The 16,296-nt window shown below is 37.0% G+C and overlaps 1 protein-coding gene across 1 annotated transcript in view; it reads left to right on the forward strand.

Annotated features, from left to right (window-relative positions):
- Nucleotides 1-12,927, forward strand: part of SLC15A5 (solute carrier family 15, member 5) — a 100,088-nt gene extending 87,161 nt beyond the window's left edge. Inside the window, exons 7-8 of the mRNA XM_012662775.1 lie at nucleotides 8,099-8,207; nucleotides 12,780-12,927. Of these exons, the coding sequence (XP_012518229.1) occupies nucleotides 8,099-8,207; nucleotides 12,780-12,927 (257 nt within the window). The remainder of the gene's footprint in view (nucleotides 1-8,098; nucleotides 8,208-12,779) is intronic.
- Nucleotides 12,928-16,296: the final 3,369 nt, after the last annotated feature.

Here is a 16,296-nt window from a genome sequence, read left to right on the forward strand (position 1 = left end):
TTCATTTTATTTTTAATTGACAAATAACAATTGGATATGTCTATGGCTATAATGTCATGTTTCAACACATGTACATGTTGCGGAATGGTCAAATCAGTCTAATTAACATATCTGTCACCTTACATACTTATCATTTCTTAACGGTGAGAACATTTAAAATCCAATCTTCCAACTTTGAAATATACAATACGTTATTATTAACTATAGTCACCGTGCTGTGCAATATATCACCAGAACTAATTCCTCCTATCTAATAAATATTTGTACTCTTTGGCCAACATCTCCCCTTTCCCCATCCACCCCACCTCGCCTCAGCTTTTGGTAACCACCATACTACTCTCTGCTTCTATAAGTTTAACTTTTTTAGACTCCACATATAAATGAGATGATATGGTTTTTGTCTTTCTGCGCTTGCCTTATTTCACTTAGCAAAATGTCCTCTAGATTCATCCATATTGTACAAATGAAAGAAATTCTTTCTTTTTTAAGGCTAAATAGTATTCCATTGTGTATATACACCACATTTTTTTATGTATTCATCCATTAATGGGCACATCAGTTGTTTCCATATGTTGGCTGTTGTGAATAATACTGCAATGAACATTGGAGTGCAGACATTTCTTTGATCAATATACTGATTTTAATTCCTTTGGATCTAGACCCAGTAGTGGCATTGCTGAATCATATGGTAATGCTATTTTTAGTTTTTGAGGCACCTCCATGCTGTTTTCCATAATAGCTGTAATAATTTACATTTGCACCAATATTATACTAGAATTTCCTTTTCTCCATATCCTCACCAACACTTATCTTTCATCTTTTTGATAATAGCCATGCTAACAGGTATGAGGTGATATCTCATTGCGGTTTTAATGTGCATTTCACTGAAAATTAGTGATGTTGAGCATTTTTTCATGTATCTATTGGCCATGTGTGTGTCTTCTTTTAAGAAATGTTCATTCAGGTCCTTTGTCCATTATTTAATCAGGTTATTTGTTTTCTTATTAATGAGTAGTTTGAATTCCTTATATTTTTTGGATATTAGTCCCTTAACCCGATAAATGATTTGCAAATATTTTCTCCCAATCTGTGGGCTGTCTCTCCACTCTGTTGTTTCCTTTGCTGTGCAGGAGCATTTTAATGTGATGCAATCCCATTTGTCTATTTTTGCTTTTGTAGTCAGATTCAAGAAATCATTACCCAAACCAATGTCATGGAGTTTTTTCCCTGTGTTTTCTTCTAGTAATTATATAGTTCTATATTGAGCTGATTTTTTGTATATGGTGTGAGATACGGATTCAATTTCATGAAATGTGGATATCCAGTTTTCCCAGCACCATTTATTGAAGAGACTATCTTCTCCCCAGTTTGTGTTCTTGGCACCTTTGTCAAAAATCAGTTGTCTGTAAATGCATAGATTTATTTACGGTGCTTTCTATTCTGTTCCATTGGTCTGTGTGTCTGTTTTTATGTCATGCTATTTTGATTACTATAGCGTTGTAGTATACTTTGAAGTCAAGTAGTGTGGTGCCTCCATCTTTGTTTTTTTGCTCAAGATTGCTTTGGCTGTTTGGGGTGTTTTGTGATTCCATATGAATTTTAGGATTTTTTTTTTCTATGTCTGTGAAAATGTCATTGGAATTTTTATATGGATTATAATTTCTCTTTTGAAGATCATTCTTTGTAACTTTTACCCACTATTATTGGCCATTAAATAGTTTCATTTATTCTTGGTTCAATTTTGACAATTAATGTTTACCTAAGTAATCATCTCATTTCCATATGGTTTTTGACACTAAAATAGCATACTCATAACTGAATATTGTTATCTTCTCTGTATTTTTGTTATGTATTCTGATTGGATTTACTACTTTTATTTATTTTGTTATATTTTTCTCCAGTGACTCAGCTCTTAAAACTATTAAATTTAATATACTTTAATATATTGATTTCATGTTCTCATCTGTGTTATTTTCTTACTCCTGCTTACCTTAGATTTGTTTTGTTCATTTCTTAAATTTTTTGTATTGAATGTTTAGTTCATTTATTTTAATCCTACTTTAAAAATGAAAACATGTGTGCCTTTAAATGTGCCTCAGGCTAGAGATTTTTTCTGTATCCCTAAATGTATAAATGCAATTTTCTCATTTTCTTCATTTTCTAAATACTCTGTGACTGTGGATTTCATTTCCTCTTGATCAGTTAGTTGTTTAGGAGCAGTATCTTCCAGTTCTAGGAGGTTTGATTTGTTATTGATGTTATTTAAATTTCCATAAGAGGGGAGATTCATTCTTTGTACTAAATAATGTTGCAATCTTTATTACCCCTTACCAATCACATTTTTCAATTTTCCACATCATTTTCTTTTTTGCCTATTTTATCAAAAACTGACCAAAGTGTGATATAATCATTCACAAGAATTACTTATCTACCTCTATTTCTAACAGATTCTGTTATGTTTTTATTAATTAAGGGATGCCCATTGGCATATCTTTGATTTGGATTGTGTGTTTATCAATATAAAAAAAAATCATTGTCCCTTTGAATGGTTTTTCTCTTGAATTCAACTTGGCTTGACATTAGTATTTTCCACTATTTTATTTTTGTCTTTGTCTTATGAGTTCCTCACTCTTTATTATCACTATTATTATTATTACGACATTAAGTTTTGTCATTCTGGATTAAGAGTGTTTACTATAAGCAATAGTTATAATACTATAGTCACTTTTCCTTCCCCCATTGGCCTCTTTCTATTTACTCATTCTCAAAAGAGCAGATTTCCTGAGAGGCAATGTTTACCAACTGAGTGTGTGTAGATATTTTTGCTAAAGTCTACAGTTAAAGTGCCCCATTAAACCCAAGTTACTGCAACAAGAATACTGTTGGGGTGAAATGAGAACATTACACCATCTCTAAGTTTTCTAACACTCTGATCAGATGGAAGGACTATAGACTATAGTCTCAAACATACTTGTATATGTGGTACTCCTCAGAACACATACTCACCTATAATGTTTTACTTCTGGTGACAACACTTCCTGGATGCAGTGTAACCTGCCTGTGTCCTGTTCCATTACTTCTTTTTTTTCAGTTTTTTTTAACTGAGACATATTAGGTATACATATTTTGGGGGTACATGTGATAATCTGATACATTCATATAATCAAATCAGGGTAATTGAGATATCCATCACCTTAAATATCTGTTCCCATTATTTCTTGTCCTATGATTTCTTAGGGGTTTCACTCCCTGATGTAGTTTAGTAGCAAAGGTACTTGATTCTCGGTAGTGGTCTAGAGGGTATATGGGAGGGTTCCCTCCACCTCCAAATAAACAGTGATTATGCATTAGAGAAGCAACTACTAATATTCTGTCTAGAGCTGACTTTGATCTCTGTGGTGAGGGCATGCTCTGGTCATCTTCTGTTCACCACATTAGTAAGGGAGGGACTCCTTACCCTACATAGTAAGAGACTGTAGAAAACATGCACGTGCCCCTGGACAGATGAGACTGACAGCAGTTTATCAGTCCCCCCAACACACAGCCTGGGAGAGAAGGATACAGCATGTCATTTAGGGTTCCACTTGAGAACAGACTGAATGAACAAGCAGGGTCTGTGGAGGACAGGCTTTGTTGTAACAAAGGGTTGAGGTGACACCCTGTCCTCATAGGAGGACGTGATTGGTTTGTTTGAATAATATTGAGGGCTGGCAGGGAAGTGAAACCTGCTAGGTTGAGGCCTGGGTAGAGTGCAGCTGGTCTGGCTAGTAGGGGAACTGGCCAGGCAGTTAACCCTTTCCTCTGGGTGGGGAGTATATCTAATAAGAGCAGGGAAACATAATACGCTTAGGACTTTGGAGCTCTGTGAGGCTCAAAGACAGCAGGGGGGCAAATGAAATGTTGAGCCTTACAATACAGGCTTTAGATCAGAGAGAAATAAAACCTTGTATATTTCTCTTTTCTATTAGCAAATTTGTGCTATTATAGCATGTGTGGGTCACCATATATGTTTCTCAATCCAGTTTCAAAAGTCTTAAATTTAGTGTAAATTACTCTAAGAATCCCATACTAGGTTGAATGTCAGTCCCAGGATTTGGGTAGAAATGTTATCTTAGGTATTTTAGAAAAAAAATTGGGATAAGCTCTTTTAAAGACTGCCAACTAGGTGTTTTTAAACTGTTGTGAAGATGTTAAGGAAAGTCACAAAAGTGGTAGTTTCATTAACACCAACAGTGGATTTGTTGTAAGAGCAGGAGGGTGAGGGTTCTACTGAGTAATAGGTCACTTTACCACTCTGTGCCTTCAATCTCTAATCTATAAAATAAAAAAATAATCTAGATGATTCTATAGTCCTTTTGTCTCTAAAATGACTGTGATAATTTAAGATAAATAGAAATATTTTATTTAGTATCTATAAGGTCTAATACTCCAGAGTAATTACTATGAAATTACATGTCCCCTACTAATCTATGAACTCTTTTCCTTAAATGACCTGGAATGCTCATTTTCTGGTACATGAAAATTTCTAAAGAATGATTTTCAAATGAACAAATATATCTAGCTGAGCAAGAGATACATGGGGGAATTCTGAAAAACACCAAATATTTTACAAGTGCTCTATTATTTCAACAGTCTAGCACTATTACTAACTAGCTGGTTACACTAGTAAAGTACATAACTAAGGATCACTGTGGGCATTAACGAAAGGCACATCATGAATGATCCACTAGACTTGTTAGGTGGCATGTTTTTTCTCATGTTCCTATTCACCTAAGCAGAGATCTGGAGAAGTTTAGTTAGTCCCATTCTAGACCTGAAGTCTTCACTTTGTCTCCTTTTGCAAGGATGCCCCTGACTTCAATCAGCTACTAGAAATGTCAGGTGAAAAATGGCACAAATGTGAATTATGACAATAAAAGTTTATAAGCTACTAAAATAAAGTTATAGTACCTAAGAGCTGAGTCAACTGACAATGTTAAATGGAACATTTTACAACCAGTCCTGGGATAATGATAAAAAAAAAATGGTACATGGAACATGAAGAAATATCTGACAGGAAACAAGCACATGATCAAGCTCAGGGTACATGATTTTGTGTGAGCTGTCTCTATAGGGAGCAGGAGGAGGTGAGAATCTAAGGTTTGTGGAGTTCCTCCTCTGTGTCCAACCCGTGACAGCTGTTATTGCCTTCACATCTCATAACAACTCAGTGGGGGAGGGAAGTACTGTTGTCATCATTTCAGAGAGGAGAAACTGAGGCTCACATGGCCCAGTTATCTGCCCATAAACAAAACTCTTAAGTAAGAGACAAGATTTGGCTTCAAAAGTCTATCTGATTCCAAAGCCCATGCTTTTTCTGTATCTTTTTATATCAAATGCTATCTCTTTGCATAGATAATCTCTATATAAATAAAGCAATTTTAGGTTTTAAGAAGAATCTTTCTGTCCGACTTGATGCTCGTGTTTGTTTCGTGCTACCAACACAGGTGATGGTTCTCTTTACCATAGAGTTCACCATGTAAATTAGCTATGCAGAGGATGTTAAATTATATCTAAATAAGGCAAAAATATGATACTGGAATGAAGATCAGCATTAGAAATAAAACCAAACACTAAATATAGTATCTAAAAAAGAAGGATTACGGGAGCATTATGAAGAGTTTAAATAGGTGACATGACAATCTTTAGTTTTGTTTTTTAAATAATCCCACTCACAAAATGTTTTTTGTATACCAGCAAATTTCCACTACCTTTCTCTAACTTTTCTACTACAACATCCCCTGTCCTGTCACCCCACATCCCCTGACGAGTCACAGGGCTTCTCATTGGTGCCCATCATGGTATCCCCAATGACAAACGCAAGTTTGCTGGCCGTACCCAGGGGGAGCTGGTGCCGTCTCCCAAAATGCTGGCATTTGCTATAATGGCACAATTTTTTAGAAATGTTATGTTTTACCTTTAAAGATCTTACAAAATTTATATTCTTATCCCTCATCTGACTCTGTTATAATATAAAGATTGTCTTCTCAATTACTTATTATGGACCAAAATTCATGCTCCAAGAATTATTAACATCATGTTAATTCTGAGGCTCCACATACTCTTGCAAACTCTTCTTCCTCTAGCCAGAGAAACACGATGATAAAATGGTATAGTCGCATGACATGCAAAGTGCTGATGTGAAATGAAAAGGACAAAAATACGATTGGGATACTAATTCAAGAGAAAAAGGAAATAGGAAATAGGACCGTTTGAATGGGCTTAGCAGGATGGTTTTGTTCTTTCTGAAAGTAAGTGGGATGTTATCTCACTTTATCTTGGATTCTACCTCAACTCCCCCCATTCAAGTACAATCAAATGTGTAGTTCAAACACACACACACACACACACACGCACACTAAGAGAGCTACAAAATATCCAACAGACAGACATATAGAGAAACATTCAGTGAATATCATCTACTCATCTAAACACCAGATGAAGGCATCATGTCAATATAGCAATAAAACTATAAATTTCCATTAGAGTGGAATATAAATATAATGTGGAAATGAAACTTACAAAATAGCTGTAAACTCGGTACTAACTTCCAAGTATGGGTCTAAGACTATAATGGACATAGACAATTTTCATAGCTGATCTGTAATAATGGTCATTGGGAAGTTAAATGACAGAAGAGAAACAGCTTTAAATGCAAATGACACAATTAATCACAACTGTCATAGTATGTGCTTGCTATCAACCTTGAACAGAGCGTTTAATTCAAATCCCATTCAAAAGTGTGCACTGTCAAGGGAGAGGCCAAGAACCACTTTGTAGTTTAGGAAGCAACCCACAACCCGTGTGCCAAAGATGGCACTGAAGATCAACTCTATTGGCATATCGACTGACTGCTGTGGTTCCCCCAGCCCTCTTCACCACCCACTGGAGGGGTTGTTCCTACCAAAAGGCAAGGAAATGCCAAAACCTTGGCATTTGAATGTTCAAAGATGATCAGTTCCTCTTCTCATAATGCATAATGTTTTTAAAAAATATTCTACCCATTCAGAGCTCTCTCTGTAAAGATAGATTTTCCCTTTTAAACATTCTGTGATATTAGATATCTGTAATATATTTTGGCAATAGTAGATCTCATTGCTGTTTTTAAAATATTGCCTAAAAATAAGTGTTGCATATATAAATATATAATATAATTCATTATATTTTATATAATATATTAAATAGTACCTCAAAACCCACTGAAGAAAAATTGAGTGTTTGTGTAGATATGTATAGGTGTAGATATGGAAAGAGAGAAAGGGGAGTAGATATGGAAAGAGAGAAAGGGGAGTAGATATGGAAAGAGAGAAAGGGGAGAGAGAGACAAGAGAAAGGAAATTATAGAAAAGATTCAAAGCAAAGTCAAAATTTAGGAGCAAATTAAAGCAATTACCTTGAATGCTGAATAGTTTCATGTATACTCAGCATGACATCATAAGGAAGTGGGGATACTTAATTTGGTGGTATTAAAATGAAGGAATTATTTGTCAGGTCAAAAGAAAATCTGATGTCAACATTTGCAATTAATTTGACCAATAGAGTCTGTGATATTATCATAAGATAACCCTGGATTTATCACAGTTGTCAAAATAATGTAATATCTGTTACCTCCATATATTATCTCACTAGCCTTACAATTAGCACATGCAACAGACTATCTGGTCATGAAAAATCTTCTCATTCATTCAATATATATTTGCCAAATAATCCCTGTGTTCCAGGCACTGTTCTAGATACTAGAAGTATAATGATAAATAAGACAGATGTGGTTGCTGCAATTACTAGCATAATCATGATTGCAACCCAGTTCTTCTGACACCACCTATATTGCATGATGCAAATTAAGGGAGTTTTGTTGACCTTGAACATATTTGGGGTGCTTTGCTTATCATTTTACTTTTCACAGAATTAAATGATTTGACAATGAGGTTTCAGATGAGCTTTTTCGCTTTGTAGATATTATTGAAGCAAATAAAGCTCTGTGAATTGTGGAATGATAAAATATTCACAGAAACTTACAACTCTGCAGTTGAATAACAATTACATTTGTTCCAAACAGGCAATTGGTTTCCAAACACATTAAACAAAGGCAATTTAGAAAGCTTCTTCTTCTTCCTGGCATCATTAACATTGTTGAACATCTTGGGATTCTGGAGTGTTTCACAAAGGTAAGTGTATGGTAAGATGAACAATTTCTGAGTCCCTGAAATATTGGTCTGGGAACCATCACTGAGCCACTGGGAATTCCAATGCCATGACTGGACAAATTAGCATATTACAGAAATTTAACAGATTATTCAGAGCAAGAAATTTCAATTTAGACTTCACATTTCCCATTGATCCTCATAATAAAATAGTACTTTACTAAATTCTAAAACATGTTCTAAAACAGGATTTTTTTCTCCACCATATAATACCACTTTAGAGTTAGAAATAACCATATTAATAATAAGAATGAATGAGTCATTACCATTAAAAACAAATATCATTAAACAAATTGCTAGGAATGTAATGACGCTTGATATTCGAATCCCATTCAGGTCTTTTAAATCAGCAGTGACCACTTCAAGGTCAATAACAAACTGTGCAAAATCCCTTAGCTTGTCACCTGAGACCATAAGTGGCTTAATATGTATCATCCACCATCCATCCATTGCCAGCCTCTGTTTCTGTCTCTGTCTCTGTCTCTGTCTCTCTCTCTCTCTCTCTTTCTCTCCCTCTTCCACCTTGACATATTCTTGGTGGGCTGTGTACTTTTGAGCAAATTGTCTAGCCTTTCTGGGCCTCTGTTTTTACACATGTAAAATAAAGACAGTAATACCAACCTCGTACGGGATGAACGTTGATAAAGCGCTAAGCACAATGTCTGTCACGTAGCAGGAACTAAACAGATTTTCATTTTCCTCACTTCCTTGCATCCATTTATATCTTTAGTCATTTAGTCATATATTGTCACTTCTCCCTTGCCTAATCACTATTTATTTTGTTCATCTAACAAATGTCTTTTTGAACATCACCCATGTACTAGGTAGTAGCGTAAGCTAGAAGGATGCACAGTCATTAATTCAGTAAATGTTTAGTGCCACGAATGCTCCTGCTCTCATGGGGCTTATGGTCCAGCAGAGGAGGGAGGATTAAACCCCATGCCAGGCAGAATCGATGGCAATATGAAAAGCCTTAATGGCTCCCTGAATTTTTACATTTCCTATCCTCCAAACTATCGAATTGATCCTCCACAATGTATAATTTTCCTAAATGCCAGTCTCATTCTTAGATTGAAAATCAAATTAGAGGATCAGAGAGTCTTGCAGAAAGATCCAACAGGAATTTCCTCAGATTTGCAGGAAAATGGATTTGGCAATGAAAACTGATGCTGAAGGCAAGGCCTCTCCCCACTCCATCCATTGCCTCCAGACACATAAGTGGGGCCCACCTGCCAATTCTCACAGACCTGTACTGTCTCTCAGTTTTTACTTTGTATCCTCCTGTAAGGTTTGACCCTTGTCTTTCACGAAGTTGTTTAAAAGGCAGTCTTTAGAGTCAGCCCAGCTGAATCCAGTTCCACAATTTACTAGCTGTGCAAACTTCAGCTCGCTGTTTAACCTTGCTAAGTCTAATTCTTCATTTGTAAAATGGAAGCAGTAAGAATAGTAACTGCGTCATAAGGTTGTTGTGAGGATGAATAATTGCTCCAAAACGTTAGCAATAATAATAATAATGGTCTCATAGTTAGCCTTATGCTCCCTTCTCCTCCTAGACTTATGCTGAGGTGTGACCAAGATGACCATGACCATGGACAGAGCTCAGGTAGAACTAGACTGGAACAAGAATCTATTAGCTCAGGATTGATTCATTCATTCATTTATTTGCTCATTGGACCAACCTGCTAAGCATTGTTCCAGGATATACAGAAATAGAGTTGGACCAAGCAAAGTATCAGTCTACATGGAGTTAACATCTAGAGCCCAAATTAAAATATTCCAGTGTGTTTCTTTCTCTGTGATAGTGGAACAAGTACTCACTTAAAGAACAAGTACTCCTGTAAAGAAGTGAAAGACGTGGTGTGGGATACAGAGAAGGAGGTAAGAATAAAAATATACAAGGCACTGGAGATTGGAGGAACCACAGATGAGAAGGGACGAAGTGAAAATATAGGGCTTATTCAGAAGTAAATATAATTCTTACCACATCTTCTCCATCTCCTGTCTACTTTCTTTTCTCCTACATAATTTCTTTAGGGAAGGAAAGAAGAGAGGAAGAACCAAAGCAGGAAGGAAAGAAATTAATTTTCCCTGTGTTGAGCACCCTCTCTGCCTTGGGCAGCATCCTCTGCACACACAAATAACCACATTTCATCTCCACCACCTCCCTGTTACACAGGTCTTGTCACTCTACTTTGTAAATAAGAGAACTAAAATGCAAAGCTAGTTAAGTAAATTAACCAAGTTCACACGACTAGGATTCAAACCCAGATTTGTTTATCTCCGAAGCCCATGCTCCCACATGTCTATACTGTGCTGCTTCTAAATGCCCGAGAAGAGCCCATTTCTTGCTCTCTGACAATCCCTAACTTTGGTGGGTTGGGAGACAACCAGTCCCTTCAGTTAAAGTAACTACACCCACTACCACCTGTTGATCAGGAGCCCCGCAGGAAAAGAATGGGCGTCACATGTCAGAAGAAAGGAGAGTCTGGAAAATTTGCCTCCAGAGATTGAGTAGCACCAGTGACATCAGTGCAAAGGCACATGTTGCCTTGGGGGCCTATTGGCCACTGGGACTGGACAGGCCAAGTCAGAAGAGTTCAGGAAGAAACAATATGGAACCTGGGGGAGAAAGATCTGCATCTGTAGTGAGGAGTGCGTGATTCCAATTTATTTCTATAATATATTGACTGTTATTGCCAAGCAATAATGAACAGTAAGCATGCAAAGAAATAGGAGAAAGCAACAGTGTCCCCAGGACAAATTATTGAAACATACTATTTAGAAGTCAAATAGTATTTAATCTCAGTACATATCCAATCACAATCCAATCTTCATCAAACTCAAAGTTTTATCTGTTCAGAGCCAGGTAATGGTGGCAAATCTATCAAGAACAGGGGAGTCCCAACATATTCTTGTCTCCAAGGACAGTGGATTCATTGTGAAACAACATTTTCATCAATATACAGATAGTCTTAGGTCTGTGTTAACACCCAAGGCGTCCCTCCCCCCACCAACCTTATATTAGGGTGATAATACAATCCCAGCGTAAGTTCTAGAACCAAACTAACTTTGTCAGGGTCACTGTAACACATCACCTCACATCCCCAGCTGAGTACAGTTAGGAATTTATCCATAAACGTCAAACCAGATTTACTTCTCACATGTACCAAAAAACAAAAACAACAAACAAAAAACCCCAGCCCTGCCACCGTCTGTATTGGAGCCTCCACAATCACATCTGAAATAGCGCAATGGTGACGTGTCATACCCGAGGCTGTTCAGTTTAGGGGTGAAGGACGTAGACAGATGAAATGTCTTTTCTTTGCTGAAAAGGATTAGGCAAATATGTCTACAGTGCTTAATATAAATATGTATTCCACACTGGATGCTAAAATAAAAAGTAGTTATAGGTGTTGCAGGAGGGAGAGGGCAGGAGAATGTTTGTTTTTATAACTTAGCACTATTGTCCCTCCCATGTTATAAAACATATCTTAGAAAGTTGATAACATTGCACGTATTTTGTCAAAGATACTAGTAATCTTTCGTGCATAAGCTGTAATAATTATTGAAAGTGACATAAATCAGAGAAAAATGACCGGAGTTATTCAGGTAGTATTCATTCTCTTACCAGCAGTTATTTTTAGCAATATATTGAGAAGGAAAAGAAGGTAAAATTAGCTTTTGAAACCTTCACAAATCAAAAATAGATGGCTGGCCCCAGAGACTTATGTGTATATGAGAAAATTGAATGTATAGCCCATATTCATTTGCTCATTCAAAAAAATATTTATTGAACATCTTCTATGTATCAGGCACTGGTCTAGGCACTGCAAATAGAGCAGTGAATAAAGCAGTCTGAAATGTTATCCTCCTGGAGCTTACTACAAAGTGTTCAAGAAAATCAGTGTCTTTCGAGTCAGTGTGCCATAGATGAAAAAGGCCGAGATTCAGAATAATTGAGTACCGGTTCCAAATCCAGGCTCTGCCAACCACTGTTTTCATGAACCGTAAGCACGTTATTTAACCTCTTGGAAACTTCAGTTTCCCAATCCGTGAAATGGGATGATTCCATCCCACCCTAGCATGGTGCCTGGTACTTAGAAGACAGAAAAGTAGGCTTTTCTGAGGGTTGAGGGAAGAGAATGCACATTCTAGAAATATATTCTTGGATTCATTCTTCAACAGTGGTGTTTTACACACTGTCTCAGCATTGAATTTACAAATCCCCAGTGTATCTGATAAACCTTTCATGAGTCCTGGCTGCCATGAAATCTGTGACGCAGTCTCCATTCAGCTTGTAAAAGAGCGCCACCTAAAGGTTGTGGTGAGACACCTTGCTATATACTCTATAAAAGGAACACTCCTTTGTCCTGTTATAAAGACTGTTCCAGTGAGCAGCGCTCTTAAATAATCATCAATGTTGCGCCAGTATCTATGAGCCCATCATAAAAGGTAGACAAGCCCAGGGGAAACCAAATGATTTATCAAGTCATCTGCATCTGGTCCTAAGAAAAGCTTTCTTTCTCTCTTTTTTAGATATTGTAATCTAAATCATTTTAATGCCCAGAACATCAGTGGAAGTAATCTTGAAGAAACACTTCTCCTCCACGAAAAGTCTCTGAAATTTTATGGCAGTATACAGGAATTTTTTTCAAGTATTGATCTTTGGGAGACAGCCCTATGAAACCGTATTTGAGTCTACCTGTCTTTTGAGCACAGTATTCTTCATTTTCTTCTTCGGTTGGACACTCTCTGTGTTTTAGTGTAAGAGCCAATGTATATGGACATGACTTTATGAATATTATCTGTGTACTTTATTTACAAAGACTAATGATGACCTTTCTAGTATTCTGTTATGTTTTTGCATTAACACCTTAAGCATTAGAATTAATAAAGCAATTTCAAAGTCTAGGTGATTATGACAAGAAAAATGATGATTTTCTATACACCAATGGTATTTTAAAACTTTTACAATGGTTCATACATTAAAAACAACATATATGATTTTTTTCAGAGTTTTATGAGTCATTCGAAGCAAAATAAAAATATGTTAATATTCTTTCTTTCTATACACTTTCTGAGCCCTCATTACATGCTGGACATCGTGACCATATACTGTACACATCTGAGTAAATAATAAACATATATATGATTTTGTTATATTTAATCTTGACATTACACCATCAAGATATGACTTAATTAAGGAAATTTTCTCTGATTTAAGAAGTAATGTTACTAAGACAGATGTCCTTAACAGAGAGCATATCCACATACTGAAAAACGTGAAAAGTAAATGTAAATGATGGAATTGTTGGGATTAAAGGAAAGAATAAAATTAAGGCAGATAAACTGAGTGCTGAGAGGAAGGTAAGTGACCAAACCAAATAGAGATGTTTAAAGGGATTATGCAAATGACATCTTTTGGTCTCTACCACCAATTCGGACGCACTGAAAAAATCATCTTCTGAAAGAGTTTCTTCTTTTATAAACAAAGAAATATGGAAATTTAAGTTTTTAAAAAAATCAAGTAAAATTAGTGCCTGTACTTTTGTAGCAGCATTTGTCAAAATTTGGTTCAGGACCACCTGCCTCAGGTGAATCTTTCCGGCCCCTACATAGACTGCCTAATCCAAATCATTTTCCAGATTGGGGCCCAGGAATTGGTGGTTTTAACAAGCACACCCAAATCATTCTTATGTTCCCTAAAGTTTGAGAGCCACTGCTTTCTAGGATAAATCATGCTGGATAGCATAGGTGGGTTTATCAGCTGACTGCAAATGATTCTGTAATTAAGCACCTCCCTTGTGTATACATAAAATATTTTAGATCTGTAGAATAAAAGATTTATTCAACTTGATTAGGTACGATATGCATTTTTAATTGCAAAAGAGCAGCTGTAAAGCACCAGGTGTTTCTCTTACTCAAACTATTTTTTGTTTAAGGACAAATGAAAAGACTAGCTCTTACCAGCATAAATTCTTCGCCTACAGCTTTTTCAAATCCGCCTTTGTTTAGCATTTGTTCCCAGGCAAAACAGCGAAGCAGACCCCTGATGCATGAGAAGCCTTCCTCGATGCAAAGGTCAAATGCCAAGTTTGCAATTTGGGTTTAATAACACCCAAAAGATCAAGAAAACTTTAAACACCTCACCTCAGACCAAGTGGGAAACAGTCTGTCTCCCTGTTAGAAACAGGGTCTGTTTCATTGCCTTCTCCTCCACCCCCGATTTGCCTTCATCTGCCTAATTTCTACATCATAATAGGAAAAGGTGCTCATTATGCTTTCACTTGTCCTTAGAGAAGAAAGATCTACAGAATTATAAAGTTGACCCAAAGCAAACACCAAAGAAGCTTAGAATTCTCACATTGCTGTTGACACTCGTGATTAGCTAAATTGCAGTAACTACATAGGTTTCCATTCCGAACAGGAGGCATTCTCACAGCAGTTTCTTCTCTAGTGCCTAGCAACATTATCATTGAGCACCTGGAATAGTTTAGGCATTAAGTGTAATTGGTTTTGCTTTACATAAATCTGTAGCTTTGTAAATAAGCGGAGCATTTCAGCTTCTATATAACACCAATTAACTTAAAGGGATGCGTTGTTTGCAGAAGCCTGCTGGCTTCCGTACTGTATTTCTCTGGTAATACGCTGCTCAGTGGCAGGCAAAGTTCTGGGTCCCTGCGGTGTTCCATTTACTCCAGCCACTTGGTGCCAAGGGTCTATACCCAGCCACTCATTTGCTCCATTTTTCACTGGTGGTGAAAGGTTGGAAAAGTGAAGTCTTCCCTGAGAAGCACCTTCTGTGTTCTGTTTCTGTCCATGATCAAGGCCTGAAAGGCAAGGTATTTGAAAACGTTTTCTGTGACCCAGAGAACACAGGTCTGACCCCATCTGAATCTGTCTACAACTGACAGCAACATCTCTTTTCTCTTCCTTTTTTTCTTGTAACACTTCAATCCAGTGCAGCCAACAGTCACTACATTGAGACTGTACACAAAATTTAGAAAACCATATTTTTATTACACGAATTTACAAATGAAAATATTTTCATCGGAGTGACTTCTTTTGTAATAGCACACAATAACATTCAGAGATCTGCTCCTGGAAGTGGGTACATTTTTCCAAGCTCCTTAGATTTTCTCCTTGTTTTCTCTTTACTTGGCTTAATCCTTTATCTCTCATATCCCCTTCAGGTAACCTTGATTTATAGCATTCACTCCACCCCGGCCAGCCTCTAATTCTCGTGGTTTCTGAAAGTGTCTTTATCAACTATCAGAGTAACAGCATCACCAAATAACAGTTTGTGATTCCGGAAAGTTTCCTATTAAAATTGTGTGATTTACAAAATTGAAAGAGAAAGAATAATCACTTTTGAAAACTGTCAGGATCTCTTCTTCTATGAAAACAGAACTTCTGCATTGGTGGCATGAACCAGTCTGGCAATTGGGCATCTCCCCTCTCCACTGCAAGGGAAGCCAGCGTACAGTTACCAGTCACGAGTTCCTGAGGAAAGCCCTCGAATAAAATCAGCAGCCAAGCGACGACAGCACATAGGTGCTGCTAAAATTCAGGTCTGCTGGTAGAGAGCAAGGAAGTTAAAGAAACAATTGATAGTAACAACTCACATCTATGTCACTTTTTACAAGTTTACAAGTTGTTGTCACACATATCATCACATTTGATTAGCACTACCATGCTGGGAGGTAGGCACACTTTAGCACGCCCATTTTGTAAATGAGGAATTGCAACTTTTTTTTTTTTTTTTTTTTTTTGAGGAGACAGAGTCAGGCTCTACTGCCCGGGCTAGAGTGCCATGGCATCAGCCTAGCTCACAGCAACCTCAAACTCCTGGGCTCAAGCAATCCTCCTGTCTCAGCCTCCCAAGTAACTGGGACTATAGGCATGAGCCACCATGCCCGACCTGGAATTGCAACTCTTTAGAGACATTAAATGATTTATCTCAAGAGTCACAGAGATAGTAGGTGGCACAGACAAGATTTGAACCTTGGTCTGCCTGTCACTAAAGTACCAGCTCCTTCTACAAACAGCACTC

The sequence above is a fragment of the Propithecus coquereli genome, unplaced genomic scaffold, assembly GCF_000956105.1.
Source record: "Propithecus coquereli isolate 6110/MARCELLA unplaced genomic scaffold, Pcoq_1.0 Scaffold78, whole genome shotgun sequence".
Lineage (NCBI taxonomy): Eukaryota > Metazoa > Chordata > Mammalia > Primates > Indriidae > Propithecus > Propithecus coquereli.